This window comes from Pongo abelii, chromosome 20 (assembly GCF_028885655.2).
Source record: "Pongo abelii isolate AG06213 chromosome 20, NHGRI_mPonAbe1-v2.0_pri, whole genome shotgun sequence".
Taxonomy (NCBI): domain Eukaryota; kingdom Metazoa; phylum Chordata; class Mammalia; order Primates; family Hominidae; genus Pongo; species Pongo abelii.
Genome location: NC_072005.2, coordinates 63,294,529 through 63,322,516, shown reverse-complemented (window position 1 = coordinate 63,322,516; position 27,988 = coordinate 63,294,529). Strand labels below are relative to the sequence as shown.

At 45.7% G+C, this 27,988-nt stretch overlaps 2 protein-coding genes across 5 annotated transcripts in view; both read right to left on the bottom strand.

Annotated features, from left to right (window-relative positions):
- The window catches only part of SMIM17 (small integral membrane protein 17), a 42,391-nt gene extending 32,794 nt beyond the window's left edge, over positions 1–9,597 (bottom strand). The window contains exon 1 of the mRNA XM_054539171.2: positions 9,523–9,597. The gene's annotated coding sequence lies outside the window, so the exon portion shown is untranslated. The remainder of the gene's footprint in view (positions 1–9,522) is intronic.
- On the bottom strand, positions 3–27,982 carry ZNF71 (zinc finger protein 71). Of its 4 annotated transcripts, none has more exons than XM_054539167.2 (4): positions 27,918–27,982; positions 21,955–22,039; positions 9,523–9,649; positions 3–2,164 (listed from the first exon to the last, which is right to left on the bottom strand). In XM_054539167.2, exons 2-4 carry the CDS (start codon positions 21,985–21,987, stop codon positions 675–677), a joined length of 1,650 nt encoding a protein of 549 aa, XP_054395142.1. In that variant the 5' UTR covers positions 21,988–22,039; positions 27,918–27,982; the 3' UTR covers positions 3–674. The 4 variants fall into 4 exon arrangements, with proteins under 4 accessions (XP_054395142.1, XP_054395144.1, XP_054395141.1 ...); XM_054539169.2 differs by having other exon boundaries at positions 27,816–27,941; XM_054539166.2 differs by lacking the exon at positions 27,918–27,982 and adding an exon at positions 22,196–23,091.
- Between the last annotated feature and the right edge of the window lie 6 nt (positions 27,983–27,988).

Here is a 27,988-nt window from a genome sequence, read left to right as displayed (position 1 = left end):
TCTCCCTTAATTAAAAGTTTTATTTTTAAAAAATGTAACAGACCACTCTAAGAAACTTTGGCATTCAAAGCAGTAGTTACTGTTGTTTGCTAACTCTGAAAAAAAAATTTTCCCCTCACAAACAACCGGCAAACTCCTGCCACTTCCTAGCTTGGTGGCTGCCAGCGCGCACTGCAGGGAAACGGTGGGTGGAGGGATAGCAAGGCCCTCACACTCCCAACCCACCGAGAAAATGCCGATGGTGACAAGCTGCATCTGGATTCCAGGATGTATCTGACAAAGAGGGAGATGTCTCCTCCCTCCCCTCCACCAGCTCCACTTTCCCATTGAAGAAACAGAGATGTGGAGGCAGGCGTGACCTGTCCAAGCTCGTAGGACAGTTACTCAGAGGGCTAGTCTGGAACCCTGATGTCTGTTACCAGCGGCCATGGCTCAGCTACAGTGAACCTTGAAGTGTCCCCAGATACGTCAGACACCGAGGGGCTTGCTTTCTGATGCTCAGTAAGGAGGGGGCATGTGTGATCAGCCAGCGCCTCCACAACCCCACATTCCTGAGCTCCCCTGACCCCGAGTCCCCACCCCAGGGGAGAACTTCTCACAGCACTGCTGACAAAGCGCGCAGCCATCTGGCGTCCGGCCGGAGCACCGCCAGGGAGAGCCCTGCTCGGAGGCGCTCAGGTGTGAATCCGCAGGTGGCGCGTCAGGTTCGTGTTCCGGCTGAAGGTCTTCCCGCACTCGCCGCATCGGTAGGGCTTCTCGCCCGTGTGGATCCGCTGGTGCACAGTGAGGGAGGAGTTCTTGATGAAGGACTTCCCGCACTGGCCGCACCTGTACGGCTTCTCGCCGGTGTGGATCCGCTGGTGCTCGATGAGGTAGGCGCTCTGGCTGAAGGCCTTGCCGCACTCGCCGCACACGTAGGGCTTCTCCCCGGTGTGCACGATCTGGTGCACGATGAGGGACGAGCGCCCCGTGAAGTGCTTCTTGCAGATGTAGCACTCGTAGGGCTTCTCGCCGGTGTGGATGCGCTGGTGCTGCGTGAGCGAGGAGTTCTTGCTGAAGGCCTTGCCGCACTCGCTGCACTCGAACGGCTTCACGCCGATGTGGAAGCGCTGGTGCTGGATGAGGTAGGAGCTCTGGCTGAAGGCCTTGCCGCACTCGCCGCACACGTAGGGCTTCTCGCCGGTGTGGTTCCTCTGGTGCAGGGTGAGCGAGGAGCTCTTGTTGAAGGCCTTTCCGCACTCCTTGCAGGCGTACGGCTTCTCCCCGGTGTGCGTGCGCTGGTGCTCGGTCAGGTGCATGTTCTGGCTGAAGGCTCGCCCGCACTCGGGGCACACGTACGGTTTCTCCCCGGTGTGCGTGCGCTGGTGCACGATGAGGTGCATGTTCTGGCTGAAGGCCTTGCCGCAGTCCCCGCACGCGTAGGGCTTCTCCCCCGTGTGGATCCGCTCGTGCTGGGTGAGAGAGGAGGTCTTCCGGAAGGCCTTCCCACACACGTCGCACACATACGGCTTCTCGCCTGTGTGCGTGCGCTGGTGCACAGTCAGGTTCATGCGCTGGCTGAAGGCCTTGCCGCAGTCCCCGCAGGCATAGGGCTTCTCGCCCGTGTGCACCCGCTGGTGGATGGTGAGGGACGAGCGCTCGATGAAGTGCTTCCCACAGGTGTCGCACTCAAACGGCTTTTCTCCCGTGTGGATCCTTTGGTGCTTTATCAGGGACGAGCTTCGGCTAAAGGCCTTGCCACACTCGCTGCAGTCATAGGTTTTCTTCTCCTCGCAGGGCATGGGGGGCTTACTGAGGTCTGAAGTGCTGGAGAAGTTCTTGCCACGCCTTATGGGTGGACAGGCCCCCTTTTCTGTGGGGTCGTCCAGCCGTGGTGGGACCAGGACACAGCTTTGGTTGGCAAATGCCTTCAGTTCATGACATCCGGGTACTGAGCCCCCCAAGAGTTTGTTCCCCTGGGGAATTCCCAATGGCTCCCACTCGGCACCTGCATCTCCCCACAGCCTCTCTGGCCAGCTGCCTGGTTCCCACACTCCTTCTGAGCCAGGACCCCTGGCACCATTCCTCGCGGGTCCCCCCGTGGCCACCCCAACAACGGAGGGCTTGTCTTCCGAAATGTCATTCTTTGGATCCAACTCTTTCATTTCAGGTCTAGTCTCCCAGTCTGAAAAAAACAAAAACAGAAGATGCAAATACTTGTAGTTAAAGATGCTGGGAGTGAGGAAGCTCCACAGCAGGAAGGAGCAAATGAAACCGACCCCAATGAGGCCCAAGGCACAGAGCGAGTTAGCAAAGAAGAACCTTGGATCAGAGAGGGAGGGAGGAGGGAGGCATGGAACTGAGGCCAATGTGGTTTATGAGGCAGAGTCAACACAGGAGGTGAGCAGGGAGAGCAAATGTCCCTTCAGAAGAGGGATGACAGGCACTCCTGGAGAGAAACTGCAGCAGTGAGCTGGGCTTTCAGAGAACGAAGGGCACGCTCTGAAAACCTGAGTAGAAACGATTGCAGCTGGCTACTGACTTGCAGGGCCTCCTCACTTCATCTTGCAGATCCACAACCAGTCATGCTCCTCAAGCAACAGTTTTTATCAGAAATAATAAGATGGCCAGGCACAGTGGCTCATGCCTGTAATCCCAACACTTTGGGAGGCCGAGGCAAGGATTGCTTGAGACCAGCCTGGGCAACATAGTGAGACCCCCCTGCCGCCTCTACTAAAATTTTTTTTTTTAAATTAGCCGGGTATGGTGGCACATGCCTATTGTCCCAGCTGCTTGAGAGGCTGAGGTGGGAGGATCACTTGAGCCCAGGAATTCGAGGTTGCAGTGAGCTATGATCACGTCACTGCACTCCAGCATGGGTGACAGGGTGAGACCCTGTCTCTTAAAAAATAAATAAATAAATATTGAAAAAAAAAGAATAAAGAAATAATAAATAGCTAGCATTTATATGGCATGTGTTGATTATTCTCTACTCCTTCAACCCACTTTCTATTCTCCACCCTTCTCTGACCTGTCCTGTACTCAGGATGCTGACTTTGCCCACTGGCTTCCTGTGTGTTTGGCCAAAGGCAGGAAACTGAAAGTGAAATGAGAGAAAAATTGGGCATTTCTCCTGCCCCTTTGCCACTTCTCTGGTGTGGCTGCCCCAGGGTTGCTGGCTGCAAGATCCCCTCCCCTGGCTGGGGCTCCGGCTCCCACTAGCTCATCACGCACCTGCCCTGGCTGGCCCCAGCCCTCCCACAGCCCGGCCCTCTCATCAGCCTCAGCACTAAGTGTTCACACACACAGGACCGCTCACTTGAGCCCACAATAATCACATGACTTGGGGTCTCACAATTGCTTCTGTTGCTCCGTCACACCCCTCTCTGCTGCCTGGTTCTTGGGTGGCAGGCATTCCGTGGAACTTGGGTTCAGACCCTCTCATCTGCTTATCCACCCCTCCCTGGCTAACTACCTCCGTGCCCACAGCTTCAATCACCCTCCACGTGTATCCTGTTCATTTCTAAACCTCGACTTCTAGCCTAGGTGGAGTCTAGACTCTGCATCAGGGGACTCATTACCAGCATTTAAAAGTTGCTGTCCATGTGGCTGCTAGGTCATAAAAAACGTGAAGATATGGCCACATGGAGCCTCATTCTTATGGGCAACAAGACATTGCATGGGGCAGCAGCTGTCCCCCTCCCCCACATAAATGATCCACCTGGTAGTTCCTGAGGCCACCTGAGTTTCAGACCCCTCTCCTGAATCACACCGGACCTTCAAAGCCACACGAAGTGAGTCTGGATCTAAATGTTATCCACAGGCTGATGCTGCTCAAACATGCACCTCCAGCCCAGACCTGCTTTCTGGGCTATGTCCAAACTGTTCAAAAAAGCCCAGCATCTCAACTGGATAGCCCAAGCCTAACACATCCAATACGAAACTTGGGATTTCAGACTTTCCCCATGGAAAACATTTTTTAAAAAAGCAAAGCCCATCAAAGAGACTTAGTAAAATAAATGAGACATGAAAGGATGGATGCCATGTGATTCCACTCATCTGCGGTACCTGGAGGTCGGATTCCCAGAGACAGACGATAGAACAGAGGATGCTGGGGGCTGAGGAGTGGGTGGGAGCTGGTGTTTAATGGGGATAGGGTTTCATTTGCGGGAGATGAAAAGAGCTCTGGGGATGGATGGCGGTGATGGCTGCACAACAACATCAATGTCCTTAAGGCCACTGAACTGTACTCCTAAAAGTGGTTAAAATGGTACATTTTATGTTCTCTATATACTTTTCACAGTTTTAAATGTAAAACTTTAAAAATTGTTTCAGAGAGACTTAGACACCCTGACTTGCCCTTTCCTTCCCACCGTCCTGACTGCTGGCAAGCATCGCTGTGCGCAAACAGCCTGAAGCAGACCAAATCTCCCGGTAAAGAGCTGGCTGGCCACCACGGCTCCTTGCCTGAAATGCGACAGCAGCTCCTCTGTCCTCCCCACCCCATTCTCACCCCTGCGATGCGTCCTCCACTCCTCCAGGAGTGCGGTCTTCTGAGGAGTCAGATCAAGCCCTCCCGTGGCCTCCCTACTGTACTGAGAATGATGCCAGGACCTCCAGCAGCCTCAGGGCCCTCAGCACCCAGCCGGCCTGCCTGAGTTGTCCCCTGCGCTCCCTCCCTCCCAATTTCTCATCACCATGCTCTCCCTCTTGTCTGTGTGTTCTTCCTGCCTCAGGGCCTCTGCACCCACTGTCCTGTGGACCTGCCATGGACGTCCTTATCCTTCAGGCCTGTTTCCCCACAACCCCACGGGAGCCTTCCCAATCCACCCTACATAAGGAAGGAAGGTCCTCCTGCCCACTTCTTTATGAACACTCAGTGACCTGTTGCAATTTTTCTCTGCCTGTCCTTTGATCTAATTATTATCAGCCCCTAGCAGGAGTCAGCTCCACTAGAGGCAAGGGCCTTGCTCACCCCCCAGCTTCTCACACAGCCTGCACACAGAAGGTACCAGATAAGCGAGTATGGAGCACTGGCAACATGCCTGGCACAGTGCTGAGCAATTTGCATGGATCTCTGAAGACTCTCACAATCATACTTGAGTTACATACAGTAGTAGACAGTTATGACCATCCCCATTTTGCTGACGAGGAAACGGAGATACAAGAATGGAGTCAGGGATGTACTCGAGGGCACAATACACCTGAGGCACAGCAGGATTCAAGCCCTGGCAGTGTGGCCCCCGAGCTGTGGCTCCTGAGGAGTGGCTATATCACCATGCATCACTTTTCCCATCTCAGAGGAAAAGAGCTGAGAAGTACTTCATGCAGGAGAATGATCGTGGTTTAGAGACCCCAGTCAGGGTGTGGCACAATGCCCAGATGCTGGCACAGATGGTAGTGTGGGGTGTAGACTCGGTGGAGAGAAGACTGTCTCCAGGGGTGATGGCGAATTTGGTTTGGGGCCGATGGAGTCTGAGATGCTCTGGAATATGAGCTGGCAGCAATCGGAGAGGACCAGGAGTCTTGGTTGTGAATACAGCTGGAAGTCTCCTGGAGTGAACATGACCTGGAGAAATCAGGAGAGCTGGGGGCAGAATACCAGCAGAGGGACAGGGGGAAGGAAGCCACCTCCCTTTCTTAGGTTAAAACCCTGCAGTAGAGATCATCTGCAAACAGCAAACACTCAGCGCTTAACCACGACAGCTGTGAAAACACAGTTCCACACCAGCCAGATTAAAACTACCCGATCACACCTTTTCTGTAGTCAGGTCAGCAAAAGAGCAGGAAGCCTGGCGGCATGGCCACTGTCATGGGAGACATCCAAAGTTTCTGCAGAGGGCACTTTCGCCAAAAGCCGTTAATGTGCAAAGCGCTATTCAGTCCTTTTGATACAAATGTAGGTGCATTCTTTTTTCACATTGCTAAATCTCTTGTCCTTCACAGTTTTTCAGTTTTCTTTCTATGCTTGTTTCTGATTACAAAGTAATTCACACTTGTTTTTAAAACATCAAACACCAAAACAGTAACAGAGAAAATGGAGGTCTCTGTAATCTCAGCACATTGGGAGGCTGAATCAGGTGGATCACTTGGTCAGGAGTTCGAGACCAGCCTGGCCAACATGGTGAAACCCTATCTCTACTAAAAATACAAGTATTAGCTGGGTGTGGTGGCGGGCACCTGTAATCCCAGCTACTTGAGAGGCTGAGGTGCCGTAATCCCAGCTACTTAGAAGGCTGAGGCAGGAGAATCGCTTGAACCTGGGAGGCGGAGGTTGCAGTGAGCTCTGATCATGCCACTGCACTCCAACTTGGGCGACAGAACAAGACTCTGTCTCAAAAACAAAAAAAAATAAAAAGAAAAGAAAAGAAAATGGAAGTCTCCTGTAATCTTACTCTCCAGAGTTAACAGTTTGGTTTATATTTTAGACTCCCCTCCAAAGCATACCTTTAAAAAAATACACACAACACACCTGTACATGCACACACACATTTTTCCCCCAAATGGGGCTTTTGTCCAAGATGGAGTATAAAGGATAAGATTCCCTTGAGCCTAAAACAAAATATATAAAACAATGGTTGTGAAGACACTGAATATCAGGCAATGAAGGGCAACAATCCCTGAGAGAAGAAAATCAAACGACGTGGGTCCTACAACTGCTCCAGCTTACTGCCTTGGAAGTTTCCAGGCTGTGACAAAGGAAAGCTAAATTGAGGTACAGTCTGGCCAACTCCCCAAGTTGAGGAGACAGAGCTGAGAGACCAAGGCAGATAGAGTTCCCAGGACAGACTAGAGAGGAATGAGCTGCACAGAGAGTGTTCTGAAGACCTGCAAGGAACTCCCTCCAGTATTTAGCAGACTATTGGTCAAAATGTGCATGTCAGGAAACTACCCAACACAGGAAAAAACCGTCTGAAAGGATTTGAAAACAGTGCCCAGAGCTGACACAGGGCTGGGAACAGTGCCTTTTCCTACCAGTCAGACTGTAAATCCTTGTCATTCATGGAGCTTTGGGCAGAAAACCCAGAATGATCTTGAGGAGAATGTCATTCTAGACTGGCGCAAGTCATAAAAGCAAGATCTGAAAGGATGACATTGCTTGGTATTGGTGCAAAGGCAGACAAACAGATGGACAGAACAGGATTCAGAATTGGACCCACACTTGTATGGACAGTGATTTTTGATAAAAGTGCAAAGGCAATTCATTGGAGAAAGTGGTATTTTCAACAAATGGTGTTGGACAACTGGACATACATTTGTCCCCTCCACATACCCCAATAAACTTGGATTAATACTTTACATCATATTAAGAAATTAAATGGATCAAAGAACAAAATGTAAAACCTAAAACTATATAACTTACAGAAGAAAACCTCTGAGGCCTTGGGATAGGCCAAGATTTCTTACAAATGACACCAAAACCAAAAAGTTGATAAACTGGACTTCATTGAATTAAAAACTGCTCTTCAACAAATTGCGCTGGGGCACCTGGATATTCACATGCAAAGGAATGATGTTGAGCCCCTTTCTTACATCATTCACAAAATTAATTCAAAATGGATCAAAGACCTCAGTGAAGAGCTAAACCACTAAAACCTTAGAATAAAACACAGGAATAAATCTTCGTGACTTTGAGTTAAGATTGTTTAGATATAACACCAAAAACACAGGCAACGAGAACAATAAAAAATAGATACATTGGACTACATCAAAATTAAAAACTTTAGAGTCAGAAATAATGCCATCAAGAAAGTGAAAACACAATCCACAGAATGGGAGGAAATATTTGCACAGCATATATCTAAAAAAAAAACTTGTATCAAGAATACATAATGAACTTTCAAAATTCAATAATAACCCAGCAGAAAAAAAAACAGGCAAAAGACTTGAACGGATACTTTACCAAAGAGAATATACAAACATCAAATAAGCTCATGAAAAGATTATCAGTATCAAATGAAAAGTGCAGTGATGAGACCACACACCTACAAGTGTCAGCATCAAATGAAAAGCGCAGTGATGAGACCGCACACCTACAAGTGTCAGTATCAAATGAAAAGCACAGTGATGAGACCACACACCTACAAGGGAGGCTAAATTTAAAAGATAAAGCAATTAGAATGAAGCTTGTGCACTGCTGGTAGAAATGTGAAATAGTACAATCACTTTGGAAAACAGGTTGGCAGTTTCTTAAACAAGTTAAATATACATGTAGCACATGATCCAGACTTTCCACTCAACAGAAGGAAAAGGAAATGTCTACACAAAGAACTGTTCACAAATGTTCACAGCAGCTTTATTTGTAATAGCCCAGAACTGGAAATGACCCAAATGTTGATCACCAGGCAAATGTCTAAACAAATTGTGGCATACCCATACAGTGGAATAATACACAGAGATAAAAATAAATGAACTATGAGACATGCAATGACATGGGTGAATCTCAAAATAATGCCAAGTCAAACCAAAAAAAGCCAGACCAAAAAAAAAAGGGTACATACTGTATGATTCCATGTATATAAAACTGGAGAGCATGTAAACTCAACCACAGTGACATAAAGCAGACCAGGGGATCCCTGGGGATGGGGGTTGAGGAAGGGGAGAGAGGGGTAATAAAGGAGGATGAGGAAACTCTTGGGGATGATGGATATGTCCTTTATCTTGATCACGGTGATGGTTTCCTGGGTATGCACTATGTCAAAATGCATGAAACTCTTCACTTTATATATGCGTGGTTAATTACAGGTCAATAATACCTCCAGAAAAGCTGTTAAAGAAATAGGACCACACTCCGATTCCAAAAGTGAGTGTTTTCACCTAACAGTATGTTGTGGGGCATCTTTTCACGGCAGTGCCTACAAACAGTCCTCAGCTTTGAAGAGCTGCCTGGTTTCCATCATATTGATAGGCCTTGATACGTTCAGTCAGTCTTATACAGCTGGGCATTTAGGTCGTTTTCCTTGATTTTTCTTCCCATGGAAAACTTTGCATACTTACGTGAGAATTTCTAAAGGACAGATCTCTAAAAATGGAATCCTTCAATATTTGACTGATAAGGCCAAGCTATCCTCCAAAAGAGCTGTCCCAACTTTATACTCCTTAAATGAGAGTCCTTTCCTCTACAGCCTCATAATATGGGCTATTATTCTTTTTTGATCTTTGTGCACTTCATGGGCAAAAACTGCTAGTACCTCAATTTGTGTGTCTCCAGTAGTAAGGTTTAAAAAAACTTTTATAAAGTGTAACTTTGTGTATTTCTAAATCTATGAATCACCAGGTCATAAGTTTGGTCCATTCTATCATTCGCTTAGTTTTTTTCTTATTCCCAGGAGCTGCTTACATAATTATGACCCTTTGAATGTAAAACACGTGAGAAATATTATTTCCCATACCATCATGATCAACTTTATTTTTAGCTTCAAGTAGAGCAAATTTTAAAACTTTCCATGTAGTCAGATCTGTTGATCTTTTTTTTTTTTTAATTTATTTGTGGTCCTGAAGTTATGGGCCAATGATGAGTAACTCAACGAAGCTGCCCCTTACCCAGTGAGACCAGGTTCCTGTAGTTCTCCAGCATGACATCCCTGTACAGGTCCTTCTGGGCAGGCTCCAGCTGCTGCCACTCCTCCTGGGTGAAGTCCACAGTCACATCCCTGAACGTCACTGATTCCTGTAAGAGGAAACCCACATCCGCTCATCGCAGGGCCCTCCTTACAGAGGTGTGGAGGAATGGCCAGAAAAGCCAAGAGGATTTAGGGGAGGCAGATGGGATGTAGCTGAAGTGATTTCAATAAGATGCAGAATTCTAAAGGGATCACTCACAGTTTTCTCTGTGTCTAGTTATATTGGGTTGGCACTCTGACAGAGAAATAAATCCCATATGAAACATTCTGGAACAGAAGGTCACAGATCTGAGAACCAGATGGAAAAGAACTGAAGGCAAAGTGAGTCTAACCCAGTGAATCAACAAATGCATTAGGAGCACAGCAGAGGAAGAGCCCCAGATGGAATCCAGGGGCACAGCTAACTTTTCTGAGCCCCTACTAAGCACCAGGCAGCAAGCCCAGTGCTGGGATACAGAGACACAAAAGGTTCAAGAACTAGTTCCTCATGGCAGAGGCAGACAAAGACACATAATTTGGTAAACACAATCAATCATGAAGGTATGAACAAAGGTCTCCAGGTCCCTGAGTAATGCCAGCTGTGGGGGGTGCCCAGGAAGACTTTGAGTAGTCTGTGAAGAGAACTGGTGGTTGGGTCTTTAGTGGGAGAGTCTGGGTAGGGAAGAGAGCTTGGATCAAGACCTGAAGGTGAAAAGGCAGATGAGACTGCTGGGGAGTGGAGAGAAGTCCACGTGGAAGGAGCAGCACTTTGTGGTAGATGTCACAAGCTTTGTGGTAGATGTCATAAGCCTATGGACTGAAAGAACCTGGCAGAGCAGGGTGGCTGGTGATGATGAGGTAGGCAACACCAGTCATTATGCAGCAGCTGCTATGTGCCAGGTACTACTCTAAGTGGTTGGTATGGGTTGAATTATGAGCCCCCCCAATTCATATGCTGATGTCCCAACCTTCAAGGTCTCAAGAACATGACCTTATTTGGAAACAGGGCTGCTGCAGATGTAATTAGTTAAAATGAGGTCATCCTGGAGTGGGGGTAGGGGGCCCTAATCCAACAGGACTGGTGTCCTTATAGAAAGGGGAAATTTGTTTTTCAATTTTTAAAATCTCAATAGCTTTAGGGGTACAGGTAATTTTTGGTTACAGGGATGAAATGCACAGTGGTAAAGTCTGGGATTTTAGTGCACCCATCACCTGAATAGTGTACATTATACCCAATATGTAGTTTTTCATCCCTCACCCCCCTGCCACCTTGCCCCGCTCTGAGTTTCCAAAGTCTATTATACCACTCAGTATGCCTCTGTATATCCATAGCTTAGCTCCCACTCATAAGTGAGAACACACAGCATTTGGTTTTGCATTCCTGAGTTACTTAACTTAGGATGATGGCCTCTAGTTCTATCTAAGTTGCTGTAAAAGACATTATTTCATTATTTTTTATGGCTGAGCAGTATTCCATGGTATGTGTGTGTATGTATGTGTGTATGTGTATAAACGTGATATACATATATATTATATGTGTGTGTATCACATTTTCTTTATCTATGGGTTGTTGGGCACTTTTCTTATTCATTGGTTGATGGGCACTTAGGTTGACTGCATATCTTTGCAATTGTGAATTGTGCTGCAATAAACATACACGTGCAGGTGTCTTTTTGATATAATTACTTATTTTCCTTTGGGTTGACACCAAGTAGTGAGATTGCTGGATCAAATGGGAGATCTACTTTTAGTTCTTTGAGAAACCTCAATACTGTTTTCCAAAGAAGTACTAATTTATATTCCCAGCAGCAGGGTATAAGCATTCCCTTTTCACCACATCCACGCCAATCTATTGTTTTTTGACTTTTTAATAATGGCCATCCTGGCTCAGGTAAGGTGGTGTTGTGGTTTTAACTTGCATTTCAGAAAGGAAAAATGTGGACAGAGACAGACATGTACACAGGGACAAGGCTGTGTGAAGAATGGAGTTATGCTGCCACAAGCCAGGGAACTTGCCAGCAGGTGGGAGAGAGGCCTGGAACAGAGCCTTCCCTTGAGCCTTCAGAGGGAGCGTGGTCCTGCGGATACTTCGATCAGGGACTTCCAGCCTCCAGAACTGTGACAGAATAAATGTCCTTTGTTTAAGCTGCACAGTCTGTGGTACTGATTTACAGCAGCCTTGAGAAATAGATACTGTGCTTGGCACATATTGATTCATTCACTATTAACTTAAAACAGACCTATGAGGCAGGCACTAACATTATAATATAGTATGCCTATTTAAAAGTGATTAAGTGATTGTCTTTCATCCCCAAAAGCCCCCCTTCCACACTCTGCACAGAGATCTGCGGGCTTTGACTTTGCGATCTGGTGGTGCTTCTGCCTTAGCAGCTACTCCCCATGAAGCTCTGTCAATAGGGGGCACTGGAGGGAGGCTGGAAGGTGGAAATAAAGAAACCAAGGCACAGAGAGGGTAGGTTCCTGGATCAAAGCACACAGCTACTGCGTGGGACAGCCAGGCTTTGAACCCCATGGGCTGTCTCCAGAGCCTGAGTCCTCATCCTTGCAGGCTGCTGCCTCTCATGAACCATCCAGAGCAGCAGGTAATGAAAACTTGTGGTGCCTAAACATGTAGTCCTGACTCTGACCTCTGACCCCCACCCTATCCCCACACCTGCTCCGCCCCTTGTGCTGTGCTCCAGCCCGCCAGCCTGCCTTCTCTCCTTGAATATACCCCAGGGCACTTGCACTAGCTGTTCCCTCTGCCCAAAATGCTCTTCCTTCAGGTCTGGCCTAAGCTGGCTCCTTCTTATTCATTCTTTGGAAGGTCTGAGCAGGAGAGGGACAGAATCTAATTTAGAATTTTACAGGTGCACTCTGTATTTGCACAACCATGTTCCTAACAGCACTATTCACAATAGACAAAAGGTGGAAGGAACCCAAGTGTACACTAACAGACAAAAAGAACAAAATGTGGTCTCTATATACAATGAAATCTTATTCAGACTTAATAAGGAAGGAAATTCTGACACATGCTACAACATGGGTGAAACTTGAGGACATTCTGCTCAGTGAAATATGCCAGTCACAAAAGGACAAATACTGCAACATCCCTCTCGAAAGGAAATACTCTCTCCAACTCAAATACTGAAACATTCCTCTCTGACACTCCAGATAGGAGAACAGACTGGGACAATGTCTATGGAGTGGCATTTAGCAAAATCTATCAAAACTAATATTCAAATTCTTTTGAACACTTTAGACTAATTCAGATATATTAACACACATGCAAAAACATATATGTGTAAGGATATTTATTACAGTATCAGATGAAGAAGTAAAAAGACTGAACACATCCCAAATGGCCATCAGTAGGGGTTTGGATAAATTAGGTCAGTGAATCCACCACAGTGGAATACACACAACCATAACAAAAAAAAAGGGGGCAGCTCCTTAGCTGCAGATGCAGAATGATCTCCTGAATATACAGTTACATGAAAAAACAGATCAATGCCCAGAACAGTGTGTCTAGTTTGTTAACATTTCCATAAAAGGAAATAATAAAGGGAAATTTACACATATGTGCTTATACAGGCGCAGACTTCTTTATGGAAATGAATGCAAGAAACTGGTAAGAATACACAGCTGGTGGGGATGTAAAATGGTTCAGCTGCTTTGGAAGACAGTCTGGCATTTCCTCAAGTGAATAAACACAGAGTTACCTTATGAAGTAGCACTTCCATTCCTGGTAGATATCTAAGAAAAATGAAAACAGAATGCCACACAAAAACTATACACTGATGCTCATAGCAATGTTATTCGCAATAGTCCCAAAGTGGGAACAACTCAAATGTCCATCTCCTGACGAATGGATAAATAATGTGGTTCGTCCACACAACAGCTCTGACACATGCTGCAACATGAAGGAACCTGGAAAACATGACACCAAGTGAAAGATGCCAGACACAGAAGACCATATCATATGCCTCATTTATATACAATGTCCGGAATGGGCAAAATCCATATCGTATGCCTCATTTATATACAGTGTCCGGAACGGGCAAAATCCATATCGTATGCCTCATTTATATACAGTGTCCGGAACGGGCAAAATCCATATCGTATGCCTCATTTATATACAGTGTCCGGAACGGGCAAAACCCATATCGTATGCCTCATTTATATACAATGTCCGGAACGGGCAAAATCCATATCGTACGCCTCATTTATATACAGTGTCCGGAACGGGCAAAATCCATATCGTACGCCTCATTTATATACAGTGTCCGGAACGGGCAAAATCCATATCGTATGCCTCATTTATACACAGTGTCCGGAACGGGCAAAATCCATATCGTATGCCTCATTTATATACAATGTCCGGAATGGGCAAAATCCATATCGTATGCCTCATTTATATACAATGTCCGGAATGGGCAAAATAGAATGAAGGTAGATATATGGTTGCCTAGGGGTGAGGGTGGGTTGGAGAAAAATGGGGAGTGACTGCCAATGGGTATGGGGTTTCTTTTTGGAGTGGTAAAAATTTTCTAAAATATTGTGGTACTGGTTGCATAACTCTGTAAATAAACTAAAAAGCACTGGATATTAATGTGTCTACTTTATATGGGCGGATTTTATGATACGTGAATTATACCTCAATAAAGCTCTTAACCAAAACAGAATCTGGTAAGAGCAGGTGATGCCAGTAGTTTCAGGATGGGGAGGGGAAGTGGGAGAATTCATTTTCCCAGTTTACTAATTTTCAAATAGGTGTGTTTTACCTATTGTTTCTTCAATTAAAAGGTTAATATTACACATTTTATGTCTTTAAAATGTTCAGACATTTTATTTCTGGAAATCTATCCCAAAAAGATAATCCAAAAATTGGGCAAAGCTTCATGCACAAAGATGTCCACTCCATTTTATTTATATGGGCAAGCCTTTGGACAACCATAACATCCATGGCATGGGATTCATTAAATAATAGCCCACCCCCATGGCCAATTATATAGCTATTTTCATTACAAGATTATGCAGAGCTTTTCCATGTAGAGTTGCTTCTGGGTTTCCAAAATTCTAAATACCATTTTATCTCAACCACATGAAAACAATACACAGGAAAAAGACGGAAGGAAATGTGTCAAAATGTGAACAGCAGCTGTATCAGAGGAGTGACACTGTGAATATTTTCATGTTTTACGTGTATGTATGTGTATGTGTATGTTGGCAGCCTCCAAGACAGCCCTGAATGATCCCCAACTCCTGGTATCCACAGCCTTATGTAGCCCCTTCACTGTGCCAGGGTGATTCTGTGTGATAAACAACATACAGCAGAGGTTAGTGTGGTGTCACTTCCAAGAAAAGGTTATATGCACACTCACTATTCACAATCGCCAAAAGGTGGAAGCAACCCAAGTGTACGTAAGCACATGAGTGGATAAGCAAAATGCAGTCTATGCATACAATGGAATATTATTCCGCCTTTTAAAAAAAAAATTCTGACACATGCTACAAGGGTGAACCTTGGGGACACTATGCTTAGCGAAATAAGCCAGACACGGAAGTAAAATTACTGCATGATTCCATGATTTAAATGAAGTATCAAGTCAAATTTATAGAGACTTGTAGAATGGTGGCTGCTGGGGGCGGAGGGGAGGGGGATGGAAAGTGTTTGTTTAATGGCTGCAGAGTTTCAGTTTTACAAGATCAAAGAGTTCTGGAGATGGATGGTGGTGGCGCTGCACGTTAGGAATGCATTTAATGCCACTCAACTGTACACTTAAAAATGGTTAAGATGGCAAATTTTATGTTATGTGTATTTTAGCACAATAAGAAATTTAGGGGAAAAAAAAGACAAAAAGGTTATAAAGATCACCGCTTTGGTCCTGGGCACACTCCCTCTCTTTTTCCCTTGGATTACTCACTTTGGAGGAAGCCAGCTGCCCTGTAGAGTCCTTTGGAGAGGCCCATCTGACCAGCAGCTGAAGCCTCCCACCAATGTCAGCAAGGAGCTAAGGTGTCCCACCATCAACCACTGTGTGAGCCTCTCAGAAGGGATTCTCCAACCCCGGGAAGCCCTGAGAAGACTGAAGATCTTGAGCCACAGCCATGCCCCCATTCCTGACCCTCAGAAACTGTGTAAGATGGTAAATAATTGTTGCTTTAAGATAGTAAATAATTGTTGCTTTAAGCAGCTGAGTTTGGGGGTAACTTGTTACACAGCTACAACTAATACAGGGGGGTGAGTGTTTTTGTTTGTTTGTTTTTTGAAAGACAGTGCAGTGTCTTAAGGGCATGTCTGGGAAGTACAAAGACCTGTTATCAAACCCTGGCTTGGCCACTTTCTAGCTATGTGAATGTATGAAAGTGAACATCTTCAATTACCTAACCTCTGCAGGCTTCAGTTTCCTCCTCTGTTAAAAGGGGATAACAGCATCAACTTCATGGGGGGTTGTGAAGTTGTGTCTGCCTGGGCCACCACAGAATCCTCAGGCCCTAGAACAGTGCCTGGCACTTAGTAGGTACTCAATAAATGTTTGTACAGCAAATGACTGAATCCTTAAATTTCTTACATGGTACCTTGAACAGGCCCGAGAAAGTAATCGTATGTGATAGGAAGACACATAAAAAGCTACCTGCTTTGAGTATTTGCCCAAAATGAGCATACAACTCTCATACTCTCAATTATCATACTCTCAGGGCTGTGAATCAGAATGCCCAGTCCTGCTGCCCAAGCAAGGAAAATGCGGGTACCTTTCCAAGAACCATCAATGAACATATTTAGAATATATCAGAATACATATTAGATACCATTGATCTAGAATTCCTGTTTAAGGGGTAAAAATTCAACCATGCTTTTCTGGTAGCCCAGAAAATTGTAAATTAAAACACCAGTTAAATTTCTGATCCAGTTATATTTTGCTGGATCAAATTACCCATTTTCACAGTCTCTTTCAATATAAGTCAGCTTTAGTAGACAATAGTAAGTGGGTAGACTGATTGAAAATGGCCTCAAATCCTTCACTAGTGGAATCTAGTTCCCCTATCCTTGAATGTGGGCTTGCCTTAGGGACCTGCTTGACCAATAGAATCTGGCAGAGGTAATGTTCTGGGACTCTCAGGCTAGATTGCAGAAGACTTCCAGCTCCTGCCTCAGCCTCCTGGAACACTTGCTCTGGGAGAAGCCAGTCATCACAATAGGTGTCTCATTATGTCTCATTACTCACATGCCATGCTGTGAGGAAGCCCAAGCAGCTACAAGGAAAATCCATGTGGAAAAAAAGAGATGCCCACTAAGGCCTCAGCGGTGCCATCCATAGCAGAGCAAGAGACAGACATGTAAGCAAAGAAGCCAGCAGACTACTCTAGCCCAGCTGCCATCCAACAGCCACCACACAAGAGATGCCAGGCACGAACTTCCCAGCTGAGCCCATCAACCCCAAAATAGTAATAAATTGTAGTTTTTGAGCCATTAAGTGCTGAGATGGTTACTACCCAGCAAAATATAACTGGATCGGAAATTTAACTGGTGTTTTAATTTATAATTTTCCAGGCTACCAGAAAAGTATGGTTGAATTTTTACCCCCTAAACAGGAATTCTAGGTCAATCGTATCTAATACATATTCTGACATATTCTAAATATGTTCACTGGTGGTTCCTGGAAACACACAGAGTGATACTTCACCCTTTCATGCATTCATTTGACCAATATTTATTAAGCACCTGCTATGCACCAGGCACTGGGCATACAACTGTGAATAAGACAGACATGGTATTGGCACCAGGTTTCTTCCATACTAATTCATTAGTAAATAATGATAAAAATAACTAATGCTCATTAAGCACATACTACATGCCAGGTATTGTTCTAAGCCCATTGCACACATCATTTCACTTCATCTTCAAAACAACCCTACTATGTAGGCACTTTTATGAGCTCTTTTACAAAGGGGGAGACGGGGGCACAAGAGGTCACACAGATGGGAGTGGCAGCATTTTAAACCCAGTCAGTTTAACTCTCAGCCCCAATATTAGATGGCCTCATCCATGTATAATACCGATCTAGCTGGCATCACGGCCAAGGAGCAGTTTAGTTTGGATCAGACCCTGAGATGGATGGTATGTCTTTTGCCTATAAAGAAGACAGTTGGATAAATATCGCAGAGTGTCCCAGCTGGCGCTTCTCTTCCAGATAGATCACAAGCGATCCTGAAGCCACTTCCAGAGATGGTGCTTGACAGCCGACCTCCTCCCTGGTGTGATGAAGGCCTGCATGTCTCACATTATTGCTGGCTGATCACATCATCCATGCATGACTCTGCCACATGAAGATCTTGAGCCACGGCCACAGATTAAATTTCCGATCCAGTTATATTTTGCTGGGTAGCAGCCATCTCAGAACTTAATGGCTCAAAAACAACAATTTATTACTATTTGGGGGTTGATGGGCTCCGCTGGGCAGTTCGTGCCTGGCATCTCTTGTGTGGTGGCAGTTGGATGGCAGCTGGGCTAGAGTAGTCTGCTGGCTTCTTTGCTTACATGTCTGTCTCTTGAGCTGGTATGGATGGCACAGCTGAGGCCTTGGTGGGCATCTCTTTTTCTCCACATCGCTTTTCCTTATGGCTGCTTGGGCTTCCACACAGCATGGCATGTGAGTAATGAGAGACCTATTGTGTCCTACAGAGGGACCTGCTGTTCTGAACTGATTCAGTGGTACAACCCCCATGGCACAAGGAAAGAACGGGAGCTCTGAGCACGCACCTCATGTGAGATGTGCCTGGGCCTGAAGCCAGCTGTACACACTTCTATTTTGCTCCTATGAGGGTTTCAAAATTGTTTTTAATTATTACTCACATGAAAAAAAATTCACAATTTACCAAGAAAATGAATTTCTAGTTTCTCTTTAAACACCAGAATATCTGGCCACTCTAGGCTGGAGCTGAGTGGTGGCTGGCCCTTTGATGGGGCAAGAGAGCTCCAATTTCCCACAGGCCCCACCTGCCCACTTATTTATATAAGATACTCAGAATGGTAGTGCATAGCATACAGTAGGCACTCAATAACTGCCAGCTATTGTTACTGACACCCAGAGCTCGTTGGCTCTCTCCAGCATACTGAGTCTCCCCACCACCAACTGAATCCCAAGGGGAGGCTTCACCCCTGCTGGCTACTCCCTCCATGGTCCCAGGGTACCCTTCTGGGGCTTGAGCTCAGGATAGCCTCCTCTGCCTGAGAGGTCACCTTTGATAGAAAGCAGTTGGGCTGGTGGTTCAGAATGTGGGCTCAGGAACCACAATCTGCGACAGAATCCTGGCTCTGCCCCTCACGAGCTGTGTTTCCTTGAATAACTGTCTTTCTCTTTCTGAGCCTCATATGAGAGGCAGGCTTCCTGATAACAATGTCCCCCTCCACAGGGTCATGAGGTTAAATGTGTACAAATATGGTCCAAGCACGGTGCCTCGTGTGATGGAGGAAGCTCTCAGTAAATGTTGACTCTTGCTATTATTATTTAATTTTGATATTTAATATATATCTTATATACAACTATAGATCCTTATATGATATTATTTGATCTTTTGGCCCAATATATCTTTCAGCCAGCCCAGCTAATAATTCCTCCTTTTCTAAAAATTTAAACTAATTGATTGAGGTGTGACTGATATATAAAAAGCTGTACATATTTAATAATGTACATAACTTGATGAGTTTGCAGATGAATATACACCCGTGAAACCATCACCACCATCAAGGCCATAAACGGATCCATTACCTCCAAAAGTTCCCTCTCACTCCTATATTTATTTATTTAACAAAATTGTAATATAACAATTCTTTCTTGAAGTCTTCCCTAAGTACACCCACCTAATTCACTCAATAAATATTCACTGAGCAGTCTCCAGGCACCAAGCCCAGACTGGCACCAGGGTTGTGCTGAGACACAGAACACAGCCTTCCAGGTCTGAGAGCCCATCGTGTTGGGACAGAAGTGCTACAAAGGGCCTCTGAGTTCTCTGCACATACGTGTCCAAGGCCACTTTTTCTGGTACTCCATCTTTTTCGGTTTCCTGTGTAATGACACAAACTGTTTCACCACAGGGAAAACTCTAAAGAGCTGAAACCAGACAGCCTCAATTTTTAAAAAAATCAGAATGTAATTACACTAGTAGTAATTTTTAAAAAACCAAACTTAAACCAAAACTCCCAACCCTGTTGAAATAAAAACAATCAACAAATCTTTCTAAGTAATGTAGGTAAAAGAAGAATTCAAGGCAAGAATCACAGATGAGATAAAAATGAAGGCATCATGGTGCAATCGCTTAGGAAAACAGTCTGGTGGTTCCTTTAATGGTTCAACAGAGTTAACCACATGACCCAACATTCCACTTCCAGGTACACACCTAAGAGAACTGAGAACATATGTTCAAAGACTTATACATGAATATTCATAGCAGCATTATTCATAATAGCCAAAAAGTGGAAACAACCCAAATGTCCATCAGCTGATGAAAGGATAAATAAAATGTGTAAAACACACAGTGGAATACTGTTCAGTCAAAAAAAGGAATGAAGCTCTATATGTGCTACCACGTGGATGAACCTTGTAAATATTATGCTGAGTGAAAGAAGCCAGTCACAAAAGACCACACCGTGTATGATTCCATTTATTTGAAATGTCCAGAATAGTCAAATTCATAGAGACAGAAAGCTGATTGGTTGCCAGGGGCCGCAGACTGATGGGGGAAAATGGAAATGAGTGCCAATGGGTACTCGGCTCCTTTTCAGGATGATGAAAATATTCTGAAATTGACTGTGGTGATGGTTAACACGACTCTATGAATGTACCCAAAATCAGTGAATTGTACACTTTGTGATATGTGATGTGTACCTCAACAAAGGTACCAAACAAATGAAGACAGAGTAAACCAAAGCTCCCAAATAAGTCTACTGACACATTTATATAGCAAAATCAATTACAGGTAGATTCAAAAGTTCATTGTTAACATTCAAATGACAAATGGTGAAAAGGAAGAAAATATAGCTGCTATGTGACCTGTGGATGGAGAAACCCTTTCACAGCTTAAAGATGAAGAAAGACACCACAGTGGGAGAAACCAACAGGTTTGATTTTAAAAATATGAAATGCTTTTATACAGAAAAAATAAAGTAAAATAAAGAAACAAAAAGCAAATCTGGGAAGAATATTTGCCACAAATATTTACATGCACACATTTGCTTCTGTAAAGTCTTTAAAGCATACTCAGATTCCTGTAGACTGCTAAAGCACAAGATGGATCATTTCCCTGCCCACAGAAATGGCTAGTAAACATTTTCTAAGACTTGAACTTCACTAATAATACAAACAATGCTACTCAGAAATAAATCACGTGGCACCACTTGTCCCCTATCAGGCTCATCATGGTTTATAGCATTTGTCATTTATATCCATTTATCATTTATTATCATGGTGCAATATTGCACCAATCTAAATTTATCCAACATGCAGAATAAATGCCTGACAACAGCCATATAAATCATCGGAGACCCGCTCAGACATGCTGGTGGGAATACATACCGCCATAACTGATTTGGAAAGTAATATCAAAATACCTCAAAAATACCCAACCCAATCTTCCTCTTCAAGGAATCGCTCCTAAAGAAATCATATAAGACACAAGGAAAGATTTGTGCCCAGTGTCCCTCATGACGGTGTTTATAACCAAAAAAAGAATACTTGGAAACCAATAAAGGTCCAACAACAGAGGAACCATTAAGTAAACCAGGGTATGGCCACTGAACAACACTTTTATGTGGTCATTAAGATGGATGTTACAAAGGAGTTTTTAATGATGTGGAGAAATGCTCAGGATGAAATATCTGATGAAAAAGCAATCTTTAACATTAAAATTGCTTAGCCAGACTCAAACATTCCAGAGTGATTATCTTTTGGGGTAAAATCATGGGTGAATTTGTGGGCCTCATTCCCATAAGCTTTTGTGCTTTCATCACACATGTGGGCATTCACAAGGAGCATTTAGTGTGTTTGCCCATTTTAAAGGTCACACATCCAGCATGGTCCTGCGCGAGTTTTCACTCAATGTCACATGTCTAAACCACCACTCTCCCACAGGTGCCCACCTGTGTCTCCTGAGAGTCCAGAGAGCTAGTTTGGCCATTCCAAAACTTCCCTGTCCCCTACAAGTGACCCCACAGCCAGGGTCAGCATCATCTGTAAGCACAGCCCTCTTCATCAGGGCAGACACAGCCCCAGAAGATGGGACTGGGGGCCTTGGAAAGGGTTCGAGCAGCAGAGGCTCACCCAAGGCAGGATCCAGCCTTTGGAAAGGAGAGTGACAGGGCAACATGACTCACCAGTGCCTCATCAGTCAGCAGCTGAGCAGCCATCCCTCTGCTGCCCACGGTGAACAGGAAGACAGGCCTGGGGTGGCCAACAGTGCTGTAAGGAGAAGAGAGAGGAAGGCATGCTGAGAGACCAGGCCTAGGCTGGCCTCACAAATGTAGACAGGACAGACACACACCCACTGAGAGACAAGCAGACAGGCAGATAGACACACATACACATACATCAACAGTGAGTATTTAGAGGGCTTACTGCATGTAGGGAACTTGAATGTATCTCACTTGATCTTCCAACCATCCTGGAAGGTAGGTACTATTTCTACCCACCCATTTCACAGATGAGGAGACTGAGGCCCGAGGAGATTAAACCACTTGCTCAAGATTACAAAGCTGGGACTGGAGTCAGGCAGAGTATGTCTGGGTCCACATGCTTAGCCTCCAGGCTACAATGCCTCACAAACGCACTCCCATGTACACTCCCACAGATACGGTTAACACACATACACTCACACACATTCCCGCAGGCTGCTGAGGGCCACCAGACACCCTGCCCTCTCCCAATGGCCCTGCCTGGATCTCTCCTTGAGTGTGAGTGCTGGACCGAGGCCCCCTGAGATGCCCCAGAACCACCTGTGGCCTCTTTGAGCACTTCCTCCAGACTTCATGGGGTTATCATGAGGTTCAACTAGCAGATATGAGTGTAAGCAACTTCCACCCAGGGGCTCTCAGAGCCAGATTCGCCTAGAGAAATGCATCTTGATTCAATTATCTTCCAGTTCTCCTGACAAGCTCAGGACAAAGTCTCAAGTGCAGAGGTATCTTAACATCCCTGCAACCCATCACTCGCCCCTTGAAACAAAAGAAAAGCAGGAGAATAAGATCCTGTCATTTGCAACAACATGGATAAAACTGGAGGTCATTATGTTAAGTGAAATAAGCCAGGCATAGAAAGACAAACTTTTCAAGTTCTCACTTGTGTGAGCTAAAAATTAAAACAAACTCATGGAGATAGAGACTAGAATGATGAAGAAACCCGAGGCTGGGAAGGGTAGTGGAAGGGTGGGGGGAATGTGGGGATGTCTAATGGGTATTAAAAAAACACAGAGGGTTGCAGTGAGCCAAGATTGCACCACTGCACTCCAGCCTGGCAACAGAGCGAGACTCCGTCTCAGAAAAAAAAAAAAAAAAAAAAACACACACAAAAAAACAAAAAAAACCAGACGCACAAACAATGAATAAGACCTACTATTTGACAGCACAACAGGGTGACTATGATCAATAATAATTTAATGATACATTTAAAAATAACTGGCCAGGCTCGGTGGCTCATGCCTGTAATCCCAGCACTTTGGGAGGCCGAGGCGGGTGGATCACGAGGTCAGGAGATCAAGACCATGGTGAAACCCCGTCTCTACCAAAAATACAAAAAATTAGCTGGGTGTGGTGGCAGGTGCCTGTAATCCCAGCTACTCGGGAGGCTGAGGAAGGAGAATGGCGTGAACCCGGGAGGCGGAGCTTGCAGTGAGCTGAGATTGCAACACTGCACTCCAGCCTGGGCGACAGAGAGAGACTCCATCTCAGAAAAAAAAAAACAAAACACTAAAAATATAATCAGATTGTTTGTAACACAAAGGATAAATCCTTGAGGTGACAGATACCCCATTTACCCTGATGTGATTATTACATATTGTATGCCTGTATCAAAATATCTCATGTACTCCATAAATATATAAATCCACTACACACCCACAAAAATTAAAAATTAAAATTAAAAAGAAAAGCAGGGTTCAGGCCCAAACTTAGGGTAACCATAATATCTCATTAGAACTACCTGGCTTTACTTCCATTTGTTTTAAAGTTTGTTTCCCTTCTTACAGCAAAACTCAGCTTCCTTTTACAGCAGTCACACAGAATGCCCTTTTAAACTAAGTTGATTTAAATTAAAAAAAAAAAATCAGTGAGCCAAATCAAGTAAATGGCAAAGTAAAAAATTAGGATCCATGACACAGATGAGGACAAATTCTTGGAGTCTGAGACGTGTTGGCTCAGTCCTGGCTTCTCCCGTGATAGGGGGCTCGCTACCCATGCCACCAACACCTCTGACTGGAAATGAGTTTTTCTTCTGCTATAAACAGAAACATGCCTCTCTACATCTCCAACCCTTCAGGATCACCCAGAAAAACCTCAGTCCTCTCCAACACAATGCTCTTTTAGCTGGTGCACCAATTCTCAAAGTACCAGAATCACTGGGGATGCTTATTAAAATATCACTCAGAATATATATTCCTGCCCCCCACCTCATACCCTCTGAATCAAACTACCTGGGTAGGGCCCCTGAATCAGCATTTCTAAACAAGTTTCCCAGGTGATTCTGACACCTCTTAAAGCATAAGAACCACTAAGACAAAGAAGAGCGTTCCTTAGGCCAAATGGCCCCAACTTCCACAAGTGAAAAGTAATTTTAATTGTAGGGGGGCATATACATAAGGCCAAGATGGCAGAAGCCTTTGGAACTCAATCGGGAACAATTTTGCCCCCCCCCCCGGAGACATCTGTCAACGTCTAGAGACATTTGCCAAATTGTCATAATTTGGCAGGGGAGTACTATGGGCGTTTAGTTGGTAGAGACCGGGGATGCTGCTAAACATTGTACAATGCACGGGACAGGCCCCACAACAAAGAATGATTAGGCTCAAAGGTCAGTAGTGTGGAGGTTGAGAAGCCCTGTTGTAGAACAAAAGGATCACAAAGGTGTGGGCTCGGCGTTCCTACTACTTAATGCCTGTACACAGGCACCACATCTGGCCAACTGTAATCACTCAGTGAAAATATCCTCTGGGTTAAAACTCTTCAAAACTCTTCGTTGGTTTCCCCCACCATTAGAAATCACTCAAAGTCTTCACTGCTGCCCACACAGCCCTTATGATGTGTCCCTGATGGCCTCTCCCCTTCCATCTCCTCTACTCCCCTCTCCCCTTCCATCTCCTCTACTCCCCTCTCCCATGCTTGGCCCCAGGCCCCCTGGCCTTTGCATCTGCTGTTCGCTCTGGAGGGAATGCTCTTCCCATGACTACCCCTGCTTCCTGGTCAGCTCCAACGTTACCTCCTTGGAGAAGTCCTCTACCCACAATCACCTGACCTCCAGCAGCAACTCTCTCCCCCTCTATTTTCTTGCAGTACAAACCACTATTGACAACTGTCGTTTTAAAAATAGTTGTTTTCAAGTTTGTCATCTGTCTTCCCTCCATGAGAACAGAAGCCCCCAGGGAGCAGGGATGATCACTTTTAGATTGTATTTCTGATATCTAGGACAATGTCTAACACACAGGAGGCACTTAGACATCAAGCTGAATGAACAGATGAGCTAACTTCTAGTGCTGGCCAGGATTCAAAGGAACAGGCCCTCTCACACACTGGTGAGGGAATGTGAGTTGCTCAACATTTTTCTGGAAAGTGAGCTGGCAATACACAAATCCCATAACCCAGCAACCCTGTTCCTGGGAATCCGTCCACACCAATAAAAGCTCCGTGTAAAAGTTACATATAGGAAAAAAAGATATTTATGGCAGCATTGTTTCTAGAGGCAAAAAAACACGCTGAAAACAAAATTAATAAACATTACTTAAGGAATCAAATCAAGGGTAGGGTCTCCATAGTATGAAATATCAGGTCACCTCTGTGAAGCAAAGTTAGTTCTACATCTTTTGACATGTCTGTGGTTTCACTAAGTTAGAAAAGCAAGTTACCCAGTTTTATGTATAACTTCAGCCCCTTTGTGAAAAAACAAACCAACACATGTGGATGTGGACACATCTGTACAGCGTTTTCCAGCCTGGGGAAGACTGTAGAATGAGGCTGGGTTTGTGTCTGGAGGGCGTGGAGTGGGAATGAGAAGGGGGTAGGAGTTATTAATTATTTTTTCTTTCTCTTTGAATTGTTTCCCTGGGTGTAGAAACCTCATATTACCATCAACATGTTTGAAACAGAATTTAATTTAAAAAAACATATTCCTTGCAGATCAGTGGTCTCTGACTTTCACCCCTGTCCTATGAGGTCAAGAACACTGGCCCATTTTGCCAGATCACAGCAGTGACCAGAGCCCACTTACCCAGTAGGCACAGAGCCTGGGGCCCATGAAACCTTTAGGGGCCCATAGGAAGGTCTTAATTTCTTTTAAAATCGTAAGAAAAGATCTAATCCAGCCTAGATTATATTTGTCTTCATATTAATGAAATAACAAAATGTAATTTTTAGTGCTTTAAAAAAACAATGGAGCAAGGAGCCCATGAAGGCAAAGTACCCTTAAAAATCATGCAGCGGCCCTGGAAGTGACTTGCCCAAGAGTATGGCCAGTGACTGCTGAACCCAGTTTGGCCTTAGATCTGGATTCTTCTTCCTCCGAGCTTTTTAGCATTTCCTTCCTTTCTTCCATTTCCATTGTTTCCAAGCGGGGATTCCCCTGGGGAAAATCCTGCAACCTTGTGTCAGCTGAGCAGAAAGGGAAAAAAAGGATCTCCCATTTGTCTGGTGGTTAATTGTGGGGGCTCTGGAACCTGGATGCCTGAGGTAGCCTTGGGTGAGTCACTTAGTCTGAGACTCAGTTTCCCCATCTGTAAGATAAAGATGATAATGGTCCCTACCTCAGAGTTACTGGGACACCTATAAATGGCCAGCACTGGCTGCATACACATTCCCTGAACAAATCAACCTCTCCTTGGTCAGAACAGAGTAAGGCACAAAGACCCTTTGGGAGTCTGATCCCACTTTAAGAAGATCCTGTGGGAGGCAGAAAAAACAGCCTTCCTTTTCCCCTCCTCCACCCGGCCCCTGTCACTCCCAGGCCCCTACGCCTCCAGAGCCTTCTATGGGCAGGAAAAAGCCAGGGAACTGTGGGCGGGCAGACTAGGAGAAGTGTAGGGTGAGAAGGTAGTGGCTCTGCTAGGCCCCCTTGTCCAGGCATACGGTCTTTGGAAGAGGCACACCCAGACGCACCCACCCCTGCAGAGTCACATGCAAACATCAAGAAATACTCTAGACACAAGTGGACACACAGAGATAGGAAAGATCCGGACAGGACTGGCCCCTGGAGAGACACACCCCTACACTCATGCCAAGAGACATGCATGGAAAGAGCAGACATAGTGGACACCCAGAGGGCACCCTCCCACAGAGACACCCATGGACAGAAATCAAGGCTGACACACCCACAACACCAGACAAAGACACAGGCAGTCACTCAGAGATATCACCACACATGCATAGGCAGGGACCTGGAGAGACACAGCTCCACAGAGAGACCAAGACTCTGAAGAAGTGGGACACACACACACACACACGCTACCACACGTGGCCCACACGGACACACATGGACACATTCACATTCATTCACAGACCCAGCCTCTGGACGACACGCAGTTTCTCTCTCTCTCATACACACACACACACACACACACAAACACACAATCACAATATCCAGAGACACAGCCATACCCTCAGGACGACACAATCTGTCTCACACACACATACAGACCCACACAGACACACACACAGACACATTCACAATATCCACAAAGACACAGCCTCATCCTCAGGAGGATATGCACTGCCTGTCTCTCACCCAGGCCACCTTCCCCCCAGGATGGCCCTGGTGTTCATGCAACTTTCCTACCTCCAACCGACTCACGCCTCTCCCTCCCTGGCCCTGGCCTCTCCTCAGCCCCTCAGCCTCCCCTCAGCCTCTCCTTAGCCCCTCAGCTTCCCCTCAGCCTCTCTTCGGCCGCTCAGCCTCTCCAGGCGCACCTCGGTCCCGGCCTGCACGCCCTCTCCTGCGCCCGCACGCCCTGGACCTGCAACCAGCCCTGCACTCCCCGTACCTGGGCCTGCACGCCCTCTCCCCGAGGCCGCGCCCTCCCCGGGGCCAGGGTCCGGCCCCCGGCACAGGTAGAGGGTGGGCGGGACCCCGCAGCCACACTCACCGGCTCGCCGCTCTGCCAGGACAATGACCGCGCCCGCTAGGCCCGCCCGGCCACAGTGCGCCTGCGCGGAC

What these genes read in the sequence shown, in the direction of transcription:
- ZNF71 (XM_054539166.2), bottom strand. An exon ending in TGCTGACTGATGAGGCACTG is followed by an intron (nt 9,650 to 21,954) that starts GTGAGTCATGTT and finishes TTCCTCTTACAG; the next exon opens with GAATCAGTGACGTTCAGGGA. An exon ending in CAGGAACCTGGTCTCACTGG is followed by an intron (nt 2,165 to 9,522) that starts GTAAGGGGCAGC and finishes TGTTTTTTTCAG; the next exon opens with ACTGGGAGACTAGACCTGAA.